General features: G+C 46.9%; 1 protein-coding gene across 2 annotated transcripts in view; it reads right to left on the bottom strand.

The window, feature by feature from the left end:
• Window positions 1–25,836, bottom strand: part of LOC146035671 (actin-binding protein WASF3-like) — a 96,676-nt gene that overhangs the window by 25,141 nt on the left and 45,699 nt on the right. The window contains exons 4-7 of one of the 2 annotated variants that reach the window (XM_083159256.1): window positions 14,572–14,725; window positions 12,615–12,732; window positions 3,051–3,226; window positions 248–508 (exon numbers count right to left, since the gene is read on the bottom strand). In XM_083159256.1, the coding sequence (XP_083015382.1) occupies window positions 248–508; window positions 3,051–3,226; window positions 12,615–12,732; window positions 14,572–14,725 (709 nt within the window). The remainder of the gene's footprint in view (window positions 1–247; window positions 509–3,050; window positions 3,227–12,614; window positions 12,733–14,571; window positions 14,726–25,836) is intronic. The other variant, XM_083159257.1, reaches the window with a different exon arrangement.

The following is a 25,836-nucleotide window of genomic DNA, read 5'->3' as shown; positions in this document are numbered from 1 at the left end:
TGTGGGGCTTGATTATTTATGTATAAAACACAAATGCATAGCCACAAAGCATATTGTATATGCTTTACTCCCTGGCCGACTCTCCCTGGCCAGTCTCCAAATCTCTTCCATTCACAACACCAGTCAAACCAACTGATATCAAGTACTGTAACACTAGTACATGTAAACGTCTGTTCAGCATTGAGAGAGTTAATGAAAAAAAGTTTTGTCAGTTGCTTTCTGAAACATGATCAGATATGTCACTTACCCATAATCCTTCAGGACCTGGGGCCGTGGGCCATTGAGAATGGCCTCTGGTGGCGGTGGTGCATGAGCCGGCTGCACTCTGTTTAGACTGTTCTGTCGGCTACCCGGAGCAGATGAGCGGTAGCCATGCTCTTGCGCCTGACTGGCCATTAGGATGATCTCTTTGTTCTCCGCGGTCAAGTGAGGGACAGCAGCCAGGATCTGCTGAGTAGTGTGATTGGGACTAGCAGGATACGAGTGATCAAGATCTGAAGCATACGACCTACAGTATTTGATGAAAGAAAATCTTATTAGACAAAGAAGACAACACAGAATCAATGATGTTGTAAAATCCCACCCAGATGAAAGGGGTTAATCAATGTACTAATTTTTGTCAATAAAAACAGCTTTATAAAAAGTCAATATTAAGTACATTTAAAAACCATGCTGTCTTAAATATTAAATTACATAATGTCCTTCCTATTAAAATAGTAATACAGCATCATTTTCACTGTACATTATAAAACTCAGATTATCTAACTATACTTACGAATACTACATAATATATTAGATCTTTAATATGGCTATTGAATAACAAGCCTGGTGCTATAATTTACGTTTTTTCTTTATACAGGTATTAAGTACATGATAACTCTGTTCCCCTTCTCTGTACTCCCCTTCTGCACCACATCACACATGCTGTAGTTCATTCGCTGTCAGCTCCCTCAAATGCGGTGTCACTTTGCGCTTTACCTCAGTAACCGGTTCAAAACTTCACAGGACATCAGCGGCCCGCCCCGTTCTCGTACCCAGAAAGGCGCAAATACAGGTCAGTCAAGACTGACTTATATTTGCCACCAGGGGGGAAATCATTTGATGGTCGGCGATGGTTGTTTAAGCAAAATATCCATTCGCAATGCTCTGGGAAAGTATGCGCGGAGGCGGAGGGCAGGCATTCATTCATCCGCCGTGTAGCATTAGTTGTCTCACTAAGCAGCAAATTAACGCTGCTAAGTGAGTCAATCAGAATCAGGCCCAATCTATGCATAAACTTTTGTCATATTAAGATCTTGATGCAAAACTTGCCTAACAGTTTATTTGACAATGGTAACCATTTCTGATCTCGGATGTTGAGTAGACAGTCAATTCATAATTTTTTTGCCATTTTGACATTTTGGGTGACATTTAATGGAATGAGAATTTTTCGCACTTCAGTTTTTTACTTCTCTGTGCGTGTGTTTTCTTTTAACATTCTTTTTTACAGGTGGACTACAAGTCCCAGCGGGCCCATTAATGCCCCGCATGCTGGGACTTGTGGTTCTCCAAGTCCCAGCCTGCGGGGGAGGTCTGCTGGCACTTGTAGTTCTCCTTTATAAAGCAATGTTAGGATTGAAAGATTTAACCCTATCAGGCCAGCGCCCACTGGCCAGGGACGCAGGTGACTGCCCCGGGCTTCAGCCCTGGACGGGTGAAGCCTGAGGGGGGACCACTTTATTGGGGGGGTCCCCACTCTTCCAGGTACCCCGTCTAAGGCTGACCAGCCACTGTGCTCATGTTTCGGCCGGGGGACCTTATGTAAAAAGTGTCCCGAGGCTGTGGCATGACATTGCGGGCTGTTGGAGCCCGGTGCTGGTTTCAATATACGGGGGACCCCCAGATTTTTTGTCCCCCAGATTTTTGTAACCAGGACCGGTCCAAGAGTCCGGGGCTGGTTTCAGAAATACGGGGGACCCCTACGCTTTTTGTCCCCCATATTTTTGGAACCAGGTCCGGCTCAATGAGCCCGGGGATGATTATGCTCAGGGGTGGGGACCCCACACAATTTTTTTCCCCCAAAAAAACAACACATTTTTTACCTCAGGACCATGCACAGATCTCAATGATCTGTGCAGGGTTCTGGCCAACTCGCATATCAGAACCTGGTCTGATTTTTTGGCGAATTTAAGACACATTTCCCACATTCGCATCTCATTAAATATGCGAATTGTATACTTTTCAATTTGAAAACATCTGGATGCGAGTTCCGGCACGAGTTAAAATCGCACTTTCTAAAAGTGCGATTTTGCGGCAAAATCTGTGATCTTTGCCGTTTTTCGCATCTCATTAAATATGCGAAAACGGGAAAACGCGAAAATTTTGCAAAAAAAACACAAATCGACTCCTATTAAATATCACCCTTTGTTTGTTTTTGATATGCAAGGCCCTCCTAGATGTTCATCATCTTCGACATCCTCAAAGCCATCTCTAAATCTTTTTCTGCCATTCAAACACATATTTGTGACATACAATCTGCGGGCATACCACAATACAGTATGTAGGTGCCTCTAGCACTGGCGCGCACCTACATACTGTACACCTCCCACTCACCTGTCACACCCCCCTGGCACTCCCTGCTGTTGCCGCTGCTGGGCACTCCCCGCCACCGCAGATCACTCCCCTCCACCACCATCTGCCGGTGCGGAGCACTCGGAGCTGCCGCGAGCACTCGGGCGCTCATATTTTCAGGTGCCTGAACACACAAGCACCCGAACATCCGAGCGCACTATCCACCGCCGCTACCGAGCACTACCCCCTCCCCAGGAAGATTGTCCTGCCCCAGGAAAACCCACCACTCAAGGGGTTAATTCCCATAGTACAGTATGTACAGTATATGATTTACACGTACAGTCTCATTATTTAATAGCCATACAGTACATTGTTTATATAAGACTTGTTTGTAGTTAAGAAACTATTTGAACGCTTCAAGAAAATATCAAACTGTAATCTGCAATCTATATCCCAGGCTGAAGTGATTGTAATGCTGACATATTGTGCATGGAACCTGCCTATTATCAGGGGACAGTGATCCCTCGGATGAAGTCACATTATAGGGAGATGGTGAGAACCTGTTATCTGGCCTGAACTCCTTATCATACGCCATCATATTCCATTCCAATCTCCGGTTCCGGGCTTTGCGCACCTTCTTTACCTCCCTGGTGGGATCTTCCACCTGCTTTTGCTCCTGAAAACATAAATAAACATGATTATCACTGTTTTAATAGCTTAAATATAATATCTTGTGAGGTAGATAACACTGACACTTTTTATTTGCCAATCATATTGTTTCATACTCTTTATATAGGATCCTGACAGTAGCTTGGGAGCATGCATGGTTTGTCTCCCTGTGTCCTTAAATATTACACTTTGCATTGGAGGTTTTATTGGTCAGGGATCATTCTTAGGAGTCCCTGCTCATAGATAACTACAGTAGGTTACAGGTTTCCCAACTGGAAGTTTAAAGCAGCATTGGCAGCCCGCCACTCTATGACCTATTGATCAGGTGCTCCCTCTACTAACTTCAGAAGCGTAACATCTCCAGTCTGCGTCTGTGGTTCACAGGGTCATATGCTGTACAGATCAATACCTTGAGTATTGCCAGTTCTATCCCCCATAGTGATAAATAAATAAGCATTTAGTGATCACTAGGAAGCACACAGTGCAATGCTCTGCCAGCCAAAATATGACCTAAGAAATGTGTTTGACCTGTTGTAAGATATAAATGGAAAACGAATAAATAATATAAATGTAAGGATTATATTTGGGATCGGCAGATATGTGAGACGAGAGTAATCAAGACTTCTGGGTGAAAACTATAAGTCACTAATGTAAAAGACAAATTATAATGGGAAGCGGTCATCTATTAGAATGAACTTAGGTCTACAGTCATTAGGTAGACCCCACTAGGTCGACTGGCAGGAAGGTCGACCTGACTTAAGGTCGACATGGGCCAAGGTCGACATGACTTAAGGTCGAATTTGCATAAAGGTCGACATGAGGAAGGTCGACTGCTCATAAGGTCGACATGGGTTTTTCACTGTTTTTTGAGCCAACATGTGCCGACAGGCGGTATTTCATGCCCTACCATCCACTAGGGCGTGGAGGAGGTTATTAAAGCTGTGTCGAGCGAAGCGAGCCACCGTGCCCGAAGCATTGCGAGCGAAGCCATTGCCAACTGTGTCCATGTCGACTATGTCGACATTCGGGTAAAAAAAAACAGTGAAAAACCCATGTCGACCTTATGACGTCGACCTTCCTCATGTCGACCTTTATGCAAATTCAACCTTAAGTCATGTGGACATTGGCCCATGTCGACCTTAAGTCAGGTCGACCTTCCTGCCAGTCGACCTAGTGGGGTCGACCTAATGACTGTAGACCTAAGTGTGGTCTGACAGATGTCCCGATTCCGTTATAATGAGGGTACAGAAACCATCTGAAAACCACATAAACATGACAGGACCCCACAGTGTCTGCTGCTCTCTCCCTGCTAGACTGCATTATTCTCAGTACAGACAACAAGTTAGAGCAACTATGGACTTACTAGATCACAACAAAATACAGACAACAGCCCCTGGCTGAATGTACACACTGCTCCCCCTACGCACATAGGCTGTGGACAATGTACAGAACATCCTGATGGGTCTAAATACAAACTACAGTATCATTGCGTGACATTTCTGGGGGATAAGATGGTAACATGTCACAATATATACACATCAATGCTAGGCACACTAGCTCTCCTACCAGACTGAGCTATTTACTCTGTGTGGTGATACTCAGCGATTATCTCACCCCAAAATGTCAATGTTACTCTGCCATCAGATGGGAGAGTAGAATAAGGCTGTCATCTATAGCGGTATAGGATATTATGGGCCTCATAGATCAGGAGTCCAAACATTAAGTTCAACAGAACAACTTTTGTACCATCCAGCATCATGATTTATTGTAAAACCATTTATATATTCACATTTATTAATTAAATAAATACATTAAAATGTACTCATGTGACACGGGAAATAAAGAGTGCCCCAACATGACTCAGAAGATGGAAGTGAGATTCCAAGCAGTATATGTACAATAATTAATAGATGTACATATTATGGGAAATATTAGACACTACTTTAAAGTAATGTGTTTCTTAATGCAGCACTATACACTATCATACAGATGATAACAAGAAGCCTCTGCACATGGAGGTGGAATGGGAAGAGCACCTGTGTGGGAATACAGCAGTCAGACAGGCACATGGAGGTGGAATGGGAAGAGCACCTGTGTGGGTATACAGCAGTCAGACAGGCACATGGAGGTGGAATGGGAAGAGCACCTGTGTGGGTATACAGCAGTCAGACAGGCACATGAGCACCTGTATGGGCATACATCAGTCAGACAGGCACATGGAGGTGGAATGGGAAGAGCACCTGTGTGGGCATACATCAGTCAGACAGGCACATGAGCACCTGTGTGGGCATACATCAGTCAGACAGGCACATGGAGGTGGAATGGGAAGAGCACCTGTGTGGGTATACAGCAGTCAGACAGGCACATGGAGGTGGAATGGGAAGAGCACCTGTGTGGGCATACATCAGTCAGACAGGCACATGAGCACCTGTGTGGGCATACATCAGTCAGACAGGCATATGGAGGTGGAATGGGAAGAGCACCTGTGTGGGTATACAGCAGTCAGACAGGCACATGGAGGTGGAATGGGAAGAGCACCTGTGTGGGTATACAGCAGTCAGACAGGCACATGGAGGTGGAATGGGAAGAGCACCTGTGTGGGTATACAGCAGTCAGACAGGCACATGAGCACCTGTATGGGCATACATCAGTCAGACAGGCACATGGAGGTGGAATGGGAAGAGCACCTGTGTGGGCATACATCAGTCAGACAGGCACATGAGCACCTGTGTGGGCATACATCAGTCAGACAGGCACATGGAGGTGGAATGGGAAGAGCACCTGTGTGGGTATACAGCAGTCAGACAGGCACATGGTGGTGGAATGGGAAGAGCACCTGTGTGGGCATACATCAGTCAGACAGGCACATGGAGGTGGAAAGGGAAGAGCACCTGTGTGGGTATACATCAGTCAGACAGGCACATGGAGGTGGAATGGGAAGAGCACCTGTGTGGGTATACAGCAGTCAGACAGGCACATGGAGGTGGAATGGGAAGAGCACCTGTGTGGGCATACAGCAGTCAGACAGGCACATGGAGGTGGAATGGGAAGAGCACCTGTGTGGGTATACAGCAGTCAGACAGGCACATGGAGGTGGAATGGGAAGAGCACCTGTGTGGGCATACAGCAGTCAGACAGGCACATGGAGGTGGAATGGGAAGAGCACCTGTGTGGGCATACAGCAATCAGACAGGCACATGGAGGTGAAATGTGAAGAGCACCTGTGTGGGCATACATCAGTCAGACAGGCACATGAGCACCTGTGTGGGCATACATCAGTCAGACAGGCACATGGAGGTGGAATAGGAAGAGCACCTGTGTGGGTATACAGCAGTCAGACAGGCACATGGTGGTGGAATGGGAAGAGCACCTGTGTGGGCATACATCAGTCAGACAGGCACATGGAGGTGGAATGGGAAGAGCACCTGTGTGGGTATACATCAGTCAGACAGGCACATGGAGGTGGAATGGGAAGAGCACCTGTGTGGGTATACAGCAGTCAGACAGGCACATGGAGGTGGAATGGGAAGAGCACCTGTGTGGGCATACAGCAGTCAGACAGGCACATGGAGGTGGAATGGGAAGAGCACCTGTGTGGGTATACAGCAGTCAGACAGGCACATGGAGGTGGAATGGGAAGAGCACCTGTGTGGGCATACAGCAATCAGACAGGCACATGGAGGTGAAATGTGAAGAGCACCTGTGTGGGCATACATCAGTCAGACAGGCACATGAGCACCTGTGTGGGCATACATCAGTCAGACAGGCACATGGAGGTGGAATGGTAAGAGCACCTGTGTGGGTATACAGCAGTCAGACAGGCACATGGAGGTGGAATGGGAAGAGCACCTGTGTGGGAATACATCAGTCAGACAGGCATATGGAGGTGGAATGGGAAGAGCACCTGTGTGGGCATACAGCAATCAGACAGGCACATGGAGGTGAAATGTGAAGAGCACCTGTGTGGGCATACATCAGTCAGACAGGCACATGAGCACCTGTGTGGGCATACATCAGTCAGACAGGCACATGGAGGTGGAATGGGAAGAGCACCTGTGTGGGTATACAGCAGTCAGACAGGCACATGGAGGTGGAATGGGAAGAGCACCTGTGTGGGAATACATCAGTCAGACAGGCATATGGAGGTGGAATGGGAAGAGCACCTGTGTGGGTATACAGCAGTCAGACAGGCACATGGAGGTGGAATGGGAAGAGCACCTGTGTGGGCATACAGCAGTCAGACAGGCACATGGAGGTGGAATAGGAAGAGCACCTGTGTGGGTATACAGCAGTCAGACAGGCACATGGAGGTGGAATGGGAAGAGCACCTGTGTGGGCATACAGCAATCAGACAGGCACATGGAGGTGAAATGTGAAGAGCACCTGTGTGGGCATACATCAGTCAGACAGGCACATGAGCACCTGTGTGGGCATACATCAGTCAGACAGGCACATGGAGGTGGAATGGGAAGAGCACCTGTGTGGGTATACAGCAGTCAGACAGGCACATGGAGGTGGAATGGGAAGAGCACCTGTGTGGGAATACATCAGTCAGACAGGCATATGGAGGTGGAATGGGAAGAGCACCTGTGTGGGCATACAGCAATCAGACAGGCACATGGAGGTGAAATGTGAAGAGCACCTGTGTGGGCATACATCAGTCAGACAGGCACATGAGCACCTGTGTGGGCATACATCAGTCAGACAGGCACATGGAGGTGGAATGGGAAGAGCACCTGTGTGGGCATACAGCAGTCAGACAGGCACATGGAGGTGGAATGGGAAGAGCACCTGTGTGGGTATACAGCAGTCAGACAGGCACATGGAGGTGGAATGGGAAGAGCACCTGTGTGGGCATACAGCAATCAGACAGGCACATGGAGGTGAAATGTGAAGAGCACCTGTGTGGGCATACATCAGTCAGACAGGCACATGAGCACCTGTGTGGGCATACATCAGTCAGACAGGCACATGGAGGTGGAATGGGAAGAGCACCTGTGTGGGTATACAGCAGTCAGACAGGCACATGGAGGTGGAATGGGAAGAGCACCTGTGTGGGTATACAGCAGTCAGACAGGCACATGGAGGTGGAATGGGAAGAGCACCTGTGTGGGTATACAGCAGTCAGACAGGCACATGGAGGTGGAATGGGAAGAGCACCTGTGTGGGCATACAGCAGTCAGACAGGCACATGGAGGTGGAATGGGAAGAGCACCTGTGTGGGCATACAGCAATCAGACAGGCACATGGAGGTGAAATGTGAAGAGCACCTGTGTGGGCATACATCAGTCAGACAGGCACATGAGCACCTGTGTGGGCATACATCAGTCAGACAGGCACATGGAGGTGGAATAGGAAGAGCACCTGTGTGGGTATACAGCAGTCAGACAGGCACATGGTGGTGGAATGGGAAGAGCACCTGTGTGGGCATACATCAGTCAGACAGGCACATGGAGGTGGAATGGGAAGAGCACCTGTGTGGGTATACATCAGTCAGACAGGCACATGGAGGTGGAATGGGAAGAGCACCTGTGTGGGTATACAGCAGTCAGACAGGCACATGGAGGTGGAATGGGAAGAGCACCTGTGTGGGCATACAGCAGTCAGACAGGCACATGGAGGTGGAATGGGAAGAGCACCTGTGTGGGTATACAGCAGTCAGACAGGCACATGGAGGTGGAATGGGAAGAGCACCTGTGTGGGCATACAGCAATCAGACAGGCACATGGAGGTGAAATGTGAAGAGCACCTGTGTGGGCATACATCAGTCAGACAGGCACATGAGCACCTGTGTGGGCATACATCAGTCAGACAGGCACATGGAGGTGGAATGGGAAGAGCACCTGTGTGGGTATACAGCAGTCAGACAGGCACATGGAGGTGGAATGGGAAGAGCACCTGTGTGGGAATACATCAGTCAGACAGGCATATGGAGGTGGAATGGGAAGAGCACCTGTGTGGGCATACAGCAATCAGACAGGCACATGGAGGTGAAATGTGAAGAGCACCTGTGTGGGCATACATCAGTCAGACAGGCACATGAGCACCTGTGTGGGCATACATCAGTCAGACAGGCACATGGAGGTGGAATGGGAAGAGCACCTGTGTGGGTATACAGCAGTCAGACAGGCACATGGAGGTGGAATGGGAAGAGCACCTGTGTGGGAATACATCAGTCAGACAGGCATATGGAGGTGGAATGGGAAGAGCACCTGTGTGGGCATACAGCAGTCAGACAGGCACATGGAGGTGGAATAGGAAGAGCACCTGTGTGGGTATACAGCAGTCAGACAGGCACATGGAGGTGGAATGGGAAGAGCACCTGTGTGGGCATACATCAGTCAGACAGGCACATGAGCACCTGTGTGGGCATACATCAGTCAGACAGGCACATGGAGGTGGAATGGGAAGAGCACCTGTGTGGGTATACAGCAGTCAGACAGGCACATGGAGGTGGAATGGGAAGAGCACCTGTGTGGGAATACATCAGTCAGACAGGCATATGGAGGTGGAATGGGAAGAGCACCTGTGTGGGCATACAGCAATCAGACAGGCACATGGAGGTGAAATGTGAAGAGCACCTGTGTGGGCATACATCAGTCAGACAGGCACATGAGCACCTGTGTGGGCATACATCAGTCAGACAGGCACATGGAGGTGCAATGGGAAGAGCACCTGTGTGGGCATACAGCAGTCAGACAGGCACATGGAGGTGGAATGGGAAGAGCACCTGTGTGGGTATACAGCAGTCAGACAGGCACATGGAGGTGGAATGGGAAGAGCACCTGTGTGGGCATACAGCAATCAGACAGGCACATGGAGGTGAAATGTGAAGAGCACCTGTGTGGGCATACATCAGTCAGACAGGCACATGAGCACCTGTGTGGGCATACATCAGTCAGACAGGCACATGGAGGTGGAATGGGAAGAGCACCTGTGTGGGTATACAGCAGTCAGACAGGCACATGGAGGTGGAATGGGAAGAGCACCTGTGTGGGATTACATCAGTCAGACAGGCATATGGAGGTGGAATGGGAAGAGCACCTGTGTGGGCATACAGCAGTCAGACAGGCACATGGAGGTGGAATGGGAAGAGCACCTGTGTGGGTATACATCAGTCAGACAGGCACATGGAGGTGGAATGGGAAGAGCACCTGTGTGGGTATACAGCAGTCAGACAGGCACATGGAGGTGGAATGGGAAGAGCACCTGTGTGGGTATACAGCAGTCAGACAGGCACATGGAGGTGGAATGGGAAGAGCACCTGTGTGGGCATACAGCAGTCAGACAGGCACATGGAGGTGGAATGGGAAGAGCACCTGTGTGGGCATACAGCAGTCAGACAGGCACATGGAGGTGGAATGGGAAGAGCACCTGTGTGGGCATACAGCAGTCAGACAGGCACATGGAGGTGGAATGGGAAGAGCACCTGTGTGGGTATACAGCAGTCAGACAGGCACATGCGTGCAAAGATTATAGGGCCTATTTATCATTAAATATTTGCAGGATATAGGTAACCACAAATATTTAGTATCCCCATATGTACTATAGAAAGATCACAACAGATAACTCTGATATCTGCTGCCGTCCCTCCATTTCCAACAGCACCCACAGACTCCATTGGTATGGGGCTGCAAAGCTGCCAGATTTACCAAGCTCTGGACTGCCATCTCCAGATTGTCATTGTCACCCTGTGGCAGCCAGTGGGTTACTAATTCACAATATAGAGATAGACAAAGGCTCCCAATCAGCCCTTAGTGACACATGTTCCAGCCGCCATCGGCTATCAATGCAAAAGCATTGGTTGTCAAGGACCCGATCCAGAAGAAGTGATATAGAAGTGATATAGAGTTACACTATCACACTGCTTCTCGTTCTTCACCAGGACTGGCTTTAATCGGGTGCCGGACGGGGTCCCGACAGTCAGGATCCCCACAGTCATATACCCGACGTTGGATCCCGACTGTTAAAACACCAACTGACGGGTTCCCGACGGCCACCGGCTATTCTCCCTCGTGGGGGTCCACGACCCCCATAGAGGGAGAAAAGAATAGGTGGCGAACGTAGCGAGCCACCATTCCCGCAGTGTGGCGAGCGCAGCGAGCCCCCAAGGAGCTTTGTTGTGCTCACCATGCTGTCTGCTGTCACCCCTTTTGATCAGTCTCATTAATCATTTTCACATTGCAAATGTGGGCAAAAAATAGCTATACCATCTGCATTACAAATGTGAATTGTGAAACATATGCCTCTATAACCCTATTCTAAATAAGCTCACGGTCTTATGGTACCTGTACCTGTATTTTTGCAAGGTAATAAGGAAATATAAAGAGATCAAGTACTCAGGCAACAGAGTCACACAGACACGCAATCACAGTCACGCCTATAGTAACACAGATTCATACACCGTGATACCTCACACCAGCCATAACATTCACAGTCACCCACAGGCACCCCCAAAGTCATACACAGACATGTGCAGTCACACAGTCAATCCCAGTCACACACAGACATGTACAACATGTCACACACACACAGTCACCCCTAAAGTCATACACAGACATGTGCAGTCATACAGTCAATCCCAGTCACACACAGACATGTGCAACATGTCACACACACACAGTCACCCCTAAAGTCATACACAGACATGTGCAAACAGTCACACAGTCAATCCCAGAGTCACACACAGACATGTACAAAGAGTCACACGTCCCCCCCCAGTGTCATTCACAGTCACCCCAGAGTCAGACAAAGGCAACTCCAGAGTCACACATAGACATGTTGAAAGAGTTAGATACAATGGGGCAGATGTATTACGCCTGGAGAAGAGATAAACTGGAGTTAAAGTGGAGATAACATGGAAGAGATAACGCACCAGCCAATCAGCTGTGTTTGAAATATGACAGTTGGGATCTGATTGGCTGGTGCGTTATCTCCTTCCACTTTATCTCCAGTTTATCTCTTCACCAGGCTTAATACATCTGCCCCAATGACCCCTAGAGTGACATAAAGACATGTGCCAATTGTTCCCAGAGTCATATACAGCTACATATGTGCAGAGTCACAAACAATCACCCAGAGAGTCACTTACAGTCACCCAGAGAGTCACATTCAGTAACCCCCAGAGTCAGACACAAGCACCCCCAGAGTCACACACAATCACCCAGAGAGTCACAAAAGGACATGTGCAAAGAGTCACACATTCACCCCCAGCATCAGACACACAAGCACCCCCAGAGTCACACATAGGCAATATGCAAAGAGTTAGACAATTATCCCCAGAGTCATATACAGACATGCACAAAGAGTCACAGTCACTTAAAATCTACTATGAACTTTAGTTCTATATACAGTAGAAAATAATGTAAAAGGACGTGTTATATTTTTGTACATACTTTCTGTCGCCTCTTTTCCTTCCTTTTGTCTTCTGTAGCTTGCAGCATCTTCTCCTTCCATAGATTAAAGAAATATGAAGGATCTGTGTAAAATCTGAGACCATCTTTCTTGTCATCCCTAAAAGGGTGGATAATAATTATTCAATGAGGGACATACTGGGTAGCCTTGTACTGTTGAAAAAAATACCAAATGCTCCTACATAAGATACATCAAATTCTTTATGCGAGTGTGTATTCTCAACTAGATCTCCTCTAATATTAGGAACATCTGGCGTGGCATACTTATATATATATTATTATTATTATTATTATTATTATTACTATTATTGAAGACAATCTCAGTGATTTTTTTTTTTTTAAAGATGCCCCCCCCTACCATAGCATTTCACAGAGCACCTGACACTAAAAATACAAATACTCATCTAAAGAGGGCGTCCATCTATATCCATATCTGACATTTGTTAAAGGGACAGGAGTGGGTGCTATCTGGGGTTGTAACAATTTCTGGGGTGCTTCTGGGCTCCACTGGGAGAGGGGTGATGAAATGTGTGATATTTGAGGTACAGTATTATGGTTGCGTTGTTTGTCTACTTGATGGAGGGTTTGGTGCCTGAGCCCAGTGGGGGAGGTGGGGTATTATTTTAAGTGTGGAGATTTGTGGTTGGTCACAGCAGTGTAAAGATCTGGGGCCCACAAGACTGACAACGGCTTCCACACAGGTACAGTGATGTATTATTCCCAATGCACCCATGACTAAGGTTTACAAATGGAGCACCTCTCATTCAGCACCGGGTATTGCCAGAATGCCCCCGCTGGCGATCACTGGTGGAGAGGCGCTCCATCTGACTGGGCCGCACAAGCGTCTCACACACACGAGCGTCCCAGCTTTTGGGCGGCGGGGGGCGTAAACCGCTTCAGGGAGATGGGCAGGGTTAGGGGGGGGGGGGGTGCAGGGGGCTCCGACGGGGGAGTGGTGTGGAGGTGGTGGTGGGCTCCGTTGGAAGGGGACGCATGAGCTTCTCGTGCGTGCATGTCCCCTTCCGATCCAACCGCCAGACCCCCGCTAGACGAGGCCGGCTCCCTCTGTAAGTGTTTTTATCCAAATATACTGCTCTTCTGACCCTCAGTTATGTTCCATACATCTCCTGCAAATACTGGGCATTTTTATTTTAAGTGATTTTCCTTTCCTAAGACACTTTGGGGAAATGGTTACATGTTAATATATTGTGCTTGAGGCATGGCTATTATTTCAGCATTTGCAGATGAAACCCTAACTTTTACTGATGCTAGTATAGAGCATTTATCTTGCAATGGCTCTGAAGACTCAGGTCTGCCCATCATGGCATGCAAAATATATGCCATGTGCACTTTCAATGGCACATGTCCATTGCGTTCCTAACAGATAGGCACATAGGGCCTTATTCTGATCGGAACGGTGAAACGTGCGTACGGACGTGCACACCGAGCGTTTTCCGCACTCTCATGGTGAGCGTGAGTCCGCCCACAGAACAGCCGCACACGGACGGTCACAGACACTGTCAGAAGGTGGATGGTCCTGAAGGAATGGCAAATACAATGTAATCCTAAATAAGGAACAAAAAGACTAGAACACAGCAAATGTATCATGTATTCTAACCAGGGCTGTAAGTAGGCTGTGTCTGGCTAGTGGGATGGGGCCAGCACCCTAAAGCCAATCTCCCTGCTACAGTGATGGCTGACGTGAACTGTTGACAAGATACAGTCATTAGGTCGACAAGCATTGGGTCGACACCACTAGGTCAACAGGCAACAAGGTCGACATTAGTTTAGGTCGACAGGTCATTAGGTCAACACAAGCATTAGGTCGACATGGGCAAGGTCGACAGACAAAAGGTCAATGGTTAAAGCTTACTCTTGTTGAAAATAGGTGGATAACAAATGCCACATGGAAGCATATGAGTTGCATGCCCTTTATCACCTGTAAGGGGTCAGGATATTGAGTGGTGGAGGCTTGTCACAGCGTTGGTACATCTCCATAACTGGATTAGGAATGGAATTCCGAGACACCACCTGTTGATTCTGCACTGTGGAGCTTTTAAATGCTTTTCTCATATTAATGTCTTGCAGTGATACTGAAAACACAAACACAAAAGAATTATGAAGACTCATTTGAGGCTGTGAAAACAAACTGACTGTGGCCCTGCAATTTGGTACTCTTTACTTAGAAGGGCGCCCATCATGGCCATCTCGGGCATTGAATGCACTAAAAAATCGGGTGCGATGCGACTGACGAGATGCCTGAGATTTCCCATAGGGAACAATGTTAAATGTCTCAATTGACCCGATTTTCCTGTTCAATGCCTCAATTGACCCAATTTTTCCATAGGAAACAATGTTAAATGGGCCACAGAGGCCAAATAGGCACCCTGAAGTGAATAATGGCCACTCGAATTGTTAACGCCACCCCACGATCAACGTCAACCCGAAGCGTGGCGAGCGCAGCGAGCCCGTGAGGGGCGGCGGTACGCGTCCTACGACCTTTTCATACCCCCACTATCCACGTCGGTGTGGAGTTGAGAATAGAAAGTGTGGCGAGCGCAGCGAGCCACCGAGCCCGAAGCGTGGCGAGCGCAGCGAGCCCCGCGAGGGGACGCGGATACCTTCTCCAGGTATCCGCGTCCCCTCGCGGGCTTCACAGCTGTCCGCGTACCCTGCGCTCGCCACGCTTCGGGTTGACGTTGATCGTGGGGTGGCGTTAACAATTCGGGTGGCCATTATACACTTCAGAGTGCCTATTTGGCCTCTGTGGCCCATTTAACATTGTTTCCTATGGACAAAATCGGGTCAATTGAGGCATTGAACAGGAAAATTGGGTCAATTGAGACATTTAACATTGTTCCCTATGGGAAATCGCGGGCATCTCGTCGGTCGCATCGCACCCGATTTTTTAGTGCATTCAATGCCCGAGATTTTTTACTAACGATGCCCACGATCAAAATCGTGGGCGCCGTTCTAAGTAAAGAGTACCTGCAATTTTTATATAGACCCTTATTCTGGTTCACTCGCAAAGGCAAATTCCTTCTTAAATGTACAAAACCATGTGCACTACAGGTGGGGCAGATGTAACTTGTGCAGAGAGAATTCGATTTTGGGGGGTTTAACTTTAAAGTGAGATCTGTATTGCAGTGTGCCTCAGACACACAAAGCAAAATCCCCAATAATTAGCCCTTAGATTTTTCTGTGATAACACATGGGACTAAAAACATGTCACAAATCACATATGTTATTGCCTGTGTTCTGTTTCAGCCTTAAAAAGGGCCCTTTAATGACAATTGGGATAAAATTGCAATAATAATACTTTTTTTGGTGGGGTTGGGGGGGTTCTAGGCTGAACATTTTATGCTATACCTGATGACCCCAAGTGTTGCTTTATATATATAGAACTAACTTTCCCTACACTTAGGCTAGTGTAAAGTCACATCATCAAATGCATTCATCTTTGGTAGCACATACTTCAGTTATTTATTTTCTCCTAGACTGCTACTTACTATGGGGGTTATTCTAGTTCATTCTTTCTGACAAAATCCTTCTTAGATGGACAAAACCATGTGCACAGCGGGTGGGGCAGATGTAACTTGTGCAGAGAGAATTAGATTTGGGTGGGGTTTTTCTTCAAAGTGAGATCTATATTGCAGTGTAAAATAAAGCAGTCAGTATTTTCCCTGCACAGAAACAAAATAACTCACACAAATCTAATTCTATCTGCACATGTTACATCTGCCCCCCTGCAGTGCGCATGGTTTTGTCCATCTAAGAAGGATTTTGTCAGAAAGAATGAACTAGAATAAACCCCTATGTGTGGTGCGGGTGATCCTGACACTGATAGATTATTAAGGAGAATAGCGCACTGCTACACTTCTACATTACTGACAGTCTTTATAGAATTGTACGCTCTCATCTCCCCTGGAAACCTCTCCAATATATAATTGTTAAAGAGTTATTTTGTGCATTCTTGGGTACAAGGTTCACATGTTCGCATAACCATGCATTACCTTTAGTGGCAATTATCTCGATATGCCCATAATAATTTCAGTATGTTGTTTTAAAGTAGGGACTACTTGGCAGAACAATGTTGAAAGACATAGCCAATTACGGTACAGTATCTCTGGTATTTTCCCCTTGCCATGGTTCAATAGAATTTTAGAATATTTACAGTATGTACACTTGCTTTACCTCCCAGTCTCACTCTCATATTAGTAGTTAGCAACATTTTTATGTTATTCCAAATACTTGAGTACTTTCACCTACTGTAATTCGCTGTTGTTCCCCATGTGATCACTGGCAGTGTCTATCTGAAGACTGCTGAGAAAACACCATTTGCGGAAGTAACAAACTCAAGGGCACTTTTAAGCTCTTGAACATAAGGGTTTACTTATTTTCTCACTCTTCTTCAGTCCGTAGCTCCAACATTACGCTGCCATAGTCCCTGCAAACTAAGCTGTTCTTCTCAAACTAGCTGGTTTTCCGATTCTGGGATGGATTTATTAAGCTCGGTGAAGTGATAAAGTGTCTGGTTTTTATCGCCAGCCAATCAGCTCCTACCTGACATTTTTCAAACCAGGCCTGTAACTTCACAGTTAGGAGCTGATTGGCCCGGTGATCAAAACCGGGCACTTTATCACTTCACTGAGCTAATTTTTTGAGACTTCAATGGTGTTTTCCCCTAGTTAGCATGTTTAAGGGGGGGGACGCCAGGGTAATTTCTAGAGGTGTGCGAGCCAGGCCGCCAGCCTCGGCCCATTTGCTATTGTGCTATCACACCACCCCACTGGAGTCCAGCTTGAGCGGCCTCTCCACCTGCCCCTTTTACTACTGTATATAATAGAAAAAATACCCGGATAGGTAAATCAGGCGCAATTTATTCAAATATCTTATAATTAATTCTATTTCCAAAAATAACTATATCTCAAGTCCACAGCTCAGATTGCTGCTCCCATAGAAAGACTAATAAGTATTTGCAGCAAAGTAAAATACAAAAAAGAACAAGAGAACGCACTGTGTTTTTAATTTGTTATTATTTTACTCAATAATTATTAAATTCAGTAAATACACATTAAAATCAAATCAGTAAAAATACATACATTTACACAATAAAAACTTTATTATTAAACATCCGACTGTAGCCACTTAAAGCCTGATTTTAGATTTTTATATCCATCGATTAGGCTTTAATATAGTTTAGAAAGTTCCCAATTAGATGGTAATAGCACAAAAGTTCCCTTTAGTATGAATGCAGTTTTAACGACTGCTTTTAATTAGCAACAGTGTTCCTGATGGAAATAAGCAAACATATTACCGGCTGATGTGGGAGAGTGGATGCAGCGGTGATCTTTTTCCCAGGTGTCCGCTACTCCCGGTGTTGCTCCAATGGTATGGGAGCTGGTACCGGGAGCAGGCACAATGGATCCGGGTGGCGGCTGGTCTGCTGGCGACCAGCGTGGCTCCGATGTTGAAAGAGCTGGTGCTGGGAGCTGACGCGGCTGCAGGATGTTAATCAGACCCGGGCGTCCAGGATGGAAGTACGTCTCTCGCTGCACCTTTGCCGCTAACACAATAGTAGTGTGTTTAGATGGATTCAGATGGATTTAGATGGATTTGGTCATTTGGATTTGTTAGCGGCAAAGGTGCAGCGAGAGACGTACTTCCATCCTGGACGCCCGGGTCTGATTAACATCCTGCAGCCGCGTCAGCTCCCAGTGCCAGCTCTTTCAACATCGGAGCCACGCTGGTCGCCAGCAGACCGGCCGCCACCCGGATCCAATGCGTCTGCTCCCGGGACCGGCTATAAAGATCTAAAATCAGGCTTTAAGTGGCTACAGTCAGATGTTTAATAATAATATTTTTTTATTGTGTAAATGTATGTATTTTTACTGATTTGATTTTAATGTGTATTTACTGAATTTAATAATTATTGAGTAAAACAATAAATTAAAAGATCAACACAGTGCGCTCTCTAGTTCTTTTTTGTACTACTGTATATACCTGTCATTATACTTGTTCGAACTTGGCAGTATATTACCTCAAAACAACACTTGGGGGAAGACATGTCCTATGTCTTGCACGGATAATGCCAATAAATTTTATTTTTGTTATTGCTGAGCTTTAACTTGACATCTTGAAATAAAACAACTGCAGGTTATTTCTAGAAGTATCCGCTACAAAATGTTTTTATGGAAATTGATTGAGCAGTTTTTGGGTCAACTTGGAAGAAACAGACACAACATTATTTTAATATCAGTAGAAATATGTGCATTCAATATCTGCCCCTTCTGTGAGGGAGCTGCAAGCTGCTTTATTGGATCCTATCTATTTGTTACGATCCGCCTCCAGCGGATCGGTGTAAATGTGCAGTTTTTCTGTTTCCCTAGATTCTGCTCCCTGGGTTTATTCCAGCATGTGTGTGTGTTTACTCGCTGGTGGCCTCCAGTGGTCAGCCTGGGCCATTGCAGCTTACTTTCAGTGGTGTGTTATCAGGACTCAGGTGTGTCTTAATTAGGCTTCTAGCCTGCAGTGCTCACCTGTAGGCAATGTGTAATCAGCACCACATTGTGCTCTCTATATAAACCCTCTGGTTATTCAGTCCCATGCTGGTTATAGTTCTGTCCTGCATGTCCAGAGTGTTCCCGGTTCCTTGGCATTACCCCACCTGTCCAGTCTGTTGGTTCCCGTGTCCTGAGGCTTGTCCTGCCTGTCAAGCTCAGTTTGCCTCTCCAGTGAGTCTTCCTGGTTGTTCCAGTCTGTCTTGCTGTGTGTGTCTGGTCTCCGGTGGGTCCCGGATCTACTGCACCCTCCTACCCAGAGTCACCTGCTGCTTCTGTCCTGAGAACCTGTTACCATCCAGAGTGTTCCATACCTGTGAGGGAAGCAGTGGTGCCGTGGTCCGTGACAGTCCCGTCCGAGACACCCCTGTCACCGTGAGTCCGGGTGGGACACCCTCCGGGGGTTCCCCCAGTATATCCTTTTACATTCCTGATTGTTCAGTGAGATTTTGTTATTGGTGCCAACTTTAGCATTGTTGCTATTCACCATTGGGTTATACCATCCTGGCCCTACTTTCATTTGTTGTTATCTTTTAAGACCAATCCGCATTGTTGCGTTTACCTGCGCTTCCCGTAGTCAGGTCATTAGCGGGTTCACCACTGTGTAGGCATCTCCCTGTGTCATTCACTCAGCTGTGATTCTGGGGTTCCCCGCCTTCATTGGGTCTAGCTAGTTTATCCCCTTGTTCTCTCCTGGCCTCGGCGGACGAGTTGTCCATACTTAAGACCTGCCTGTAGCGGAGTGGGGCGGATCTAATTCGCCCTTCAGCCGAGACGGGCCCAGGTGAAGCCTAGCCCTGCATTCGTCTGTCGATTCCAGGCGGAGGCAACGGAGTTAGGGTTGGCGGGGATACCCCCAGATCCTAACAATACTGTTACAAGCTGCAGCCGCAGCTTGTTCCTGTTTTGGTTTGTTTGTACCCGCTTGCCAGGGTTTTGGAGAACCTGGTATCGGGGTCCCTTGACCCCTCTTTAAGGGGGGAGGTACTGTTACGATCCGCCTCCAGCGGATCGGTGTAAATGTGCAGTTTTTCTGTTTTCCCTGGATTCTGCTCCCTGGGTTTATTCCAGCATGTGTGTGTGTTTACTCGCTGGTGGCCTCCAGTGGTCAGCCTGGGCCATTGCAGCTTCCTTTCAGTGGTGTGTTATCAGGACTCAGGTGTGTCTTAATTAGGCTTCTAGCCTGCAGTGCTCACCTGTAGGCAATGTGTAATCAGCACCACATTGTGCTCTTTATATAAACCCTCTGGTTATTCAGTCCCATGCTGGTTATAGTTCTGTCCTGCATGTCCAGAGTGTTCCCGGTTCCTTGGCATTACCCCACCTGTCCAGTCTGTTGGTTCCCGTATCCTGAGGCTTGTCCTGCCTGTCAAGCTCAGTTTGCCTCTCCAGTGAGTCTTCCTGGTTGTTCCAGTCTGTCTTGCTGTGTGTGTCTGGTCTGCCCAGGTGAAGCCTAGCCCTGCACTCGTCCGTCGATTCCAGGCGGAGGCAATGGAGTTAGGGTTGGCGGGGATACCCCCAGATCCTAACACTATTTTGATAGACACAGTGCATTACCTGGTATCAAAAATAGTGTCAAACAATTTTATAAAAAATGGGAACCATACCTTCTTACTCGGCCTTCCCAGCAAAGATTTTTCATATGAAAATTGTTTGAAACAACAACTTGGTTTCCTCTTAGATAGGTAACCTAGGATTGTCTTCATATGGACAGTACAGAATGTACAGTTGACCATCAACTGTGACTGACAATGATCATGTTGGATTGATGTCAGTATTTATTTTCTTCCCTCTTTACCCCACTCTTCATCTATTTCATTTTGTTGTTCATTGTCATTTATGGAAATGTTCCTCTATTATAGCATGCATATGACATACACTATATAGACAAAAGTATTAGGACACCTGACCATTACACCAAAAGGGATTGTAATGATTTTTTTTTTTTCAAATACATATACTTTAATATGGAATTGTCGCTTTTTTTGCAGCTATAACAGCTTCCATTATTCTTGGATGGCTTTCCACAAGATATTGGGGTGTTTCTGTGGGAATTTGTGCCCAGTCTATCTGTAGCATTTAAGACCTTAGGCACTGATCTTGGATGAGAAGACATGACTTGCTATCTCTGTTCCAGTTCATCCCAAAGGTGCTCAATGGGTTGGCAGTCAAGTTTTTCCACATCAAAATCATCAAACCATGTATTTACAGTTCCTGCTTTGAGCACTGGGGCACAGTCACGTGGTAATTGAAGAGGGCCTTCCCCAAACTGTTGCCACAAAATGGAAGCATAGCATTGCTCAAAATGTCTTGGTATGCTGTAGAATTAAGATTGCCCTTTACTGGAGATAAGGAGTCTAGACCAGGCATGTCCAACGTTGGCCCTCCAGATGTTTTGAAACTACACATCCCAGCATGCTTTGCAATAGTTTTAGCATTCTCTAATAGCAAAACTGTGGCAAAGCATGCTGGGATGTGTAGTTTCACAACATCTGGAGGGCCAATGTTGGACATGCCTGGTCTAGACCAAATCCTAAAAAAACAGCCCCATACCATTATCCTTCCTGCACCAAACTATACAACTTTACAATGTGCACAATGCAGTCAGACAGGTAACATTTTCCTGGTGTACGCAAACCCACACTCGCCCATCTGACTGCCAAACAGAGAAACGTGATTCGTCACTCCACAGAATATGTTCCCACTTCTCAACAGACCAGTGTCGGTGATCTTTACACCACTCCATCCGACGTTTGGCATTGGACTCAGTGATGCAAGGCTTGCATGCATCTGCTCAGCCATGGAAACCCATTCCATTTAGATCCTGACACACAGTTTGTGTTCTTGAGGTCCATACACACTGGGCGACTATGCCCAGCGTGTATGAACAGCGATGACCGCTGTTACCTCTGTGGGGAAAGCCACTGAGTGCATACACACAGAGCGGCTTTCCCCCTGCCCGGCGCCGACGGAGGGGGAAGGACGGCATTGCATAGCGGAGCGCTATGCAAAACCGTCCTGAAAGCCGCTCATCTACTGGTATAACCAGCAGATGAGCGGGCTTTCCCAACGATATTGCGGGAGTGCGCAGCAGCGGTCACCGCTCAGCCCCGGGCCATACACACTGGGCGGCTTTGAGCTGAAAGTCACTCAAATCTGCTGTTTTGAGCGACTTTTAGCTCAAAGTCGCCCAGTGTGTATGGGTCTTTACATTGCATCAGGGATGAAATCTCATGAACCGTTTCATTGCAATGGTGGCATCCCATATGAGGATAGAGGCATGCCGCATGTAGTATATAATATTAATCAACAGAGTCTGCCTGTGCATCCTATTTACAAAGCAGCATACTGCTAAGTCATGCCACTGAATGACGTGACTAGAAATGCAGATTAACATGCCGACGGGATGCAGTTAATATCCCGGCGGTCGGGATCCCGGCGTTCAGAATCCCGACGCCGGAATCCCGACCGCCGAAATACCGACATATTCTCCCTCCGTGGGTGTCCACGACACCCCTGGAGGGAGAATAAATTAGTGTGCCGAGCGTAGCGAGGCACCGGGCCCGCTGCGTGGCGAGCGCAGCGAGCCCGCAAGGGGGGGCGATCCACGTCCCCCCCTTGTCGGCATTTCGGCTGTCGGGATTCCGGCGTCGGGATTCTGAACGCCGGGATCCCGACCGCCGGGATTCAGTACTGAATCCATGCCAAGAGGCTAGGTGTATCTATACAGATCTGTATCTATGTCACTCCCTGTAATGCCTCATTGTAAGATACTCAAATAAAATGTTTAAAAAAAAAGAAATATTTAAAAATCTCACACTCTTGTCTTAATTGTATGGGAGGTATTTGTCCATTTTCTCCGCTATATATTGAGCATCAAGAAGATTTGTGTGGGAAATGTTAATAAGAGCTGTAATGTGCACATAATTAAGGCAATTTCATTTTGGGCCCTTCATCATGAGCTGCATTAAAATGTGACATTTTATTAGTACAGCATGGTCTATGCTGCCATTTACTCATCTTCAAATTAATTATTTCCTAGGGAACACATGGCCTGATTAATGAATTAATATACTGATAGCACTTAGGAAACAAATGATCCATATGAGTATGTCGTCTGGGCATGGGCACTGTGTCAGAGGAGAAAGGGCATAAATGCTCCAATTAATTGAACTTCAGATCTTCCCAATTACTGCCAGTGCTTTGGAGATACTTGTTTTTTTTTTTTTTTCTTATGGTATTTTTAGCAGTCTTTCAAAATACTTCTATCAGGGAAAAGTTCACTAAATAGTGCTAAAGCTAAACACACGGTGCTACTTTACCATGTGACGCGAAGCGCCCTCCCTTATACATCATATCGTGAGGTACAAAAAGTGTGTGCAGAATGTACATTTTGGACTAGAGCGCATCGCACGTAATTTAAAGTGCACGGTGTTTTAGCATATTGCACGAGTTTTGAACTAGATGCAATGAGATCCGGTCCAAAACGCACGGTGCACATGGACATCTTAGATCAATACACAATTCTCTTGTTTTATGTAGCAAAATAATTTCAGATTTCCCTTCTACACTATAAGTGAAACAGCCCTTTCTCACTGCGCCAATCTTTAGTAAATATACCCCCAAGAATCATGGTCATGCTTTCTGGATTACATAACTATTTAGAATGTCATGTTTATTATAAATCACACATTTATAATATATACAGGTAGTGTGTGGGCGGAGGGGGATTCACTAACATCCGCCACCCCACATCACTGGCATCCGCCGGCTACCACATTGTTCATGATCGCATATGCACTAACATATGCCATTATTAATGTAAAGGACAGCTCTTGCGATAAGAGCTGTCCTTTGCAAAGCGGCTCTGGTGCTGGACTTCCGGGTCTGAGACCCGGGTGTCCCTCTGCACATGGGCAGAGTGATGGCGCCGGCCGCAGGGCATGCTGGGAGGGATCTGTGATGTACAGTATCCCTCAGACACTGCAGTGGAGAGAAGCTCATAGGCTTCTATAGAAAAAGACAGCTTTTTCCGGCGTTACTCTTTGGGCAGTATTCAAAGCTCTTGATTCACCTTTTTTTTATTTTTTCGGTGAACAGGGCTGTTTTTCAGCGAAACAGTATTTTTCTTCTCCCAAAATGATATTCACCATATTCAATGATCACTGTTTGCCAAAAGCGAACAGTGAATGCCGGCCAATACACCGTTTCATAGTCGCTGCAATCCACTTTTGGTTTTCAATGGGAAAATCAGCACTGTTTGCGGAAGGTGTATTCAATGCCAAAATGGAGAACTGTGTTCACTGTTTTTTTTTTGTGAAGTTCTCCGTTCTGCTTTCAACATCTTTTTTAGGTAAACTGAAGTTTGTAATTTGGTGTCTAAAAGTCAGTTTATTTATTATTAGAAGGATCTTGCTAATTTTATTTCTTTACAAGCACCACATTAATATATTTATATTTTTTGTTGATTTTTTTTTATTCTAGACACACAGTATACAGCTGTTGTCACAGTAGGGGGAGTAGGGAAGGGGGCAGCTGAGGCAGTACAGCCCCTGGACACGGGCATCTATGCATGCAGTACAGAAGGTACCACAGGGAAGATGGGTCCAGCAGCAGGTCCATCCCCCTGCCTTCCACCGTCCTCCCTGCTGTGTGAGGCGTGGGACGGATTAGAACATTTTCGCTGTCAGGGGCAGCGAGCCCCTGACAAGGGAGGCAGGGCCATCTTAACAGCAGTGTGGGCCCCTAGGCAAAGCAATGCACTGGGGCCCTTACCCATTCTCCCCTCCTAGGGGTGGAGGGTGCTATCAGCAGCAGCTTTGACGGGTGGCAGTGGGTGCTCTATCTTCCACTCAACATGTAGGACCTGGAGCAGTAACTTCTGCTAATTACTCCTTTACTGCACAGGTGGTGGGAGGGAGAACACTAACGTGTGAAGGGGGCACTGAGCTGAATGAAGGGTCCCTTGTAAATGACTTCCAGGGAGGTAGGGGGTGTTTTATACGCAGCGGTGGGCTGGATAATGGAGTGGGCTTAATATTCGTCATTTTCCGGTGGAAGGGCAGCTTGTTTGACTGCAGATATCGCCATTATCTGGAAATAGATTTCTTAGCCTTCAATAGTATAAAAAACGAGAGACCCAACTTTCAGGAGGTGCTGGGAACTTGGGGATCAGAGATCAGGAGCCAGAGCAATCCATTGACAAAAATATAAAACTGTACACCAGACGTTTGGAGCTGGAGCAGGGACCGGCTGCTGGAAGGCTGATATCTCCGGTTCTGGGCATGATAGAGACAAGCCGCTAGTGTCGACAGAAAGGGGAGAGTCCCAGCTTTTGGAATATATATAAATATTTTGGAGAATACTTTTAAGTCAGAGAGAACCTGAGAAATTTGCCTGGGAAGTGCAATTAACAGGTCGGATGTGGACTGCTGCTTTGAAGTTGGATATCTCCATTTCCCCGAGGCCGATTTTCAAAATTCTGGTATCACTGGAAAAAGGGGATCCTCAGCTATCAGCATAGGGCCCTTATACACCTGGGGCCCCTGGGAAAGTGCCCATTCAGCCCATACGAAAAGACGGCCCTGGAGGGAGGGCTGGCGGCGGACAGGGAGGACGGCGAATCCAAAACAGGCTACGCTGCC

The sequence above is a fragment of the Crinia signifera genome, chromosome 9 (genome assembly GCF_055691185.1).
Source record: "Crinia signifera chromosome 9, ASM5569118v1, whole genome shotgun sequence".
Taxonomy (NCBI): Eukaryota; Metazoa; Chordata; class Amphibia; order Anura; family Myobatrachidae; genus Crinia; species Crinia signifera.
Note: the sequence above shows the minus strand (reverse complement) of the source record. Positions and strands in the feature narration are given on the sequence as shown.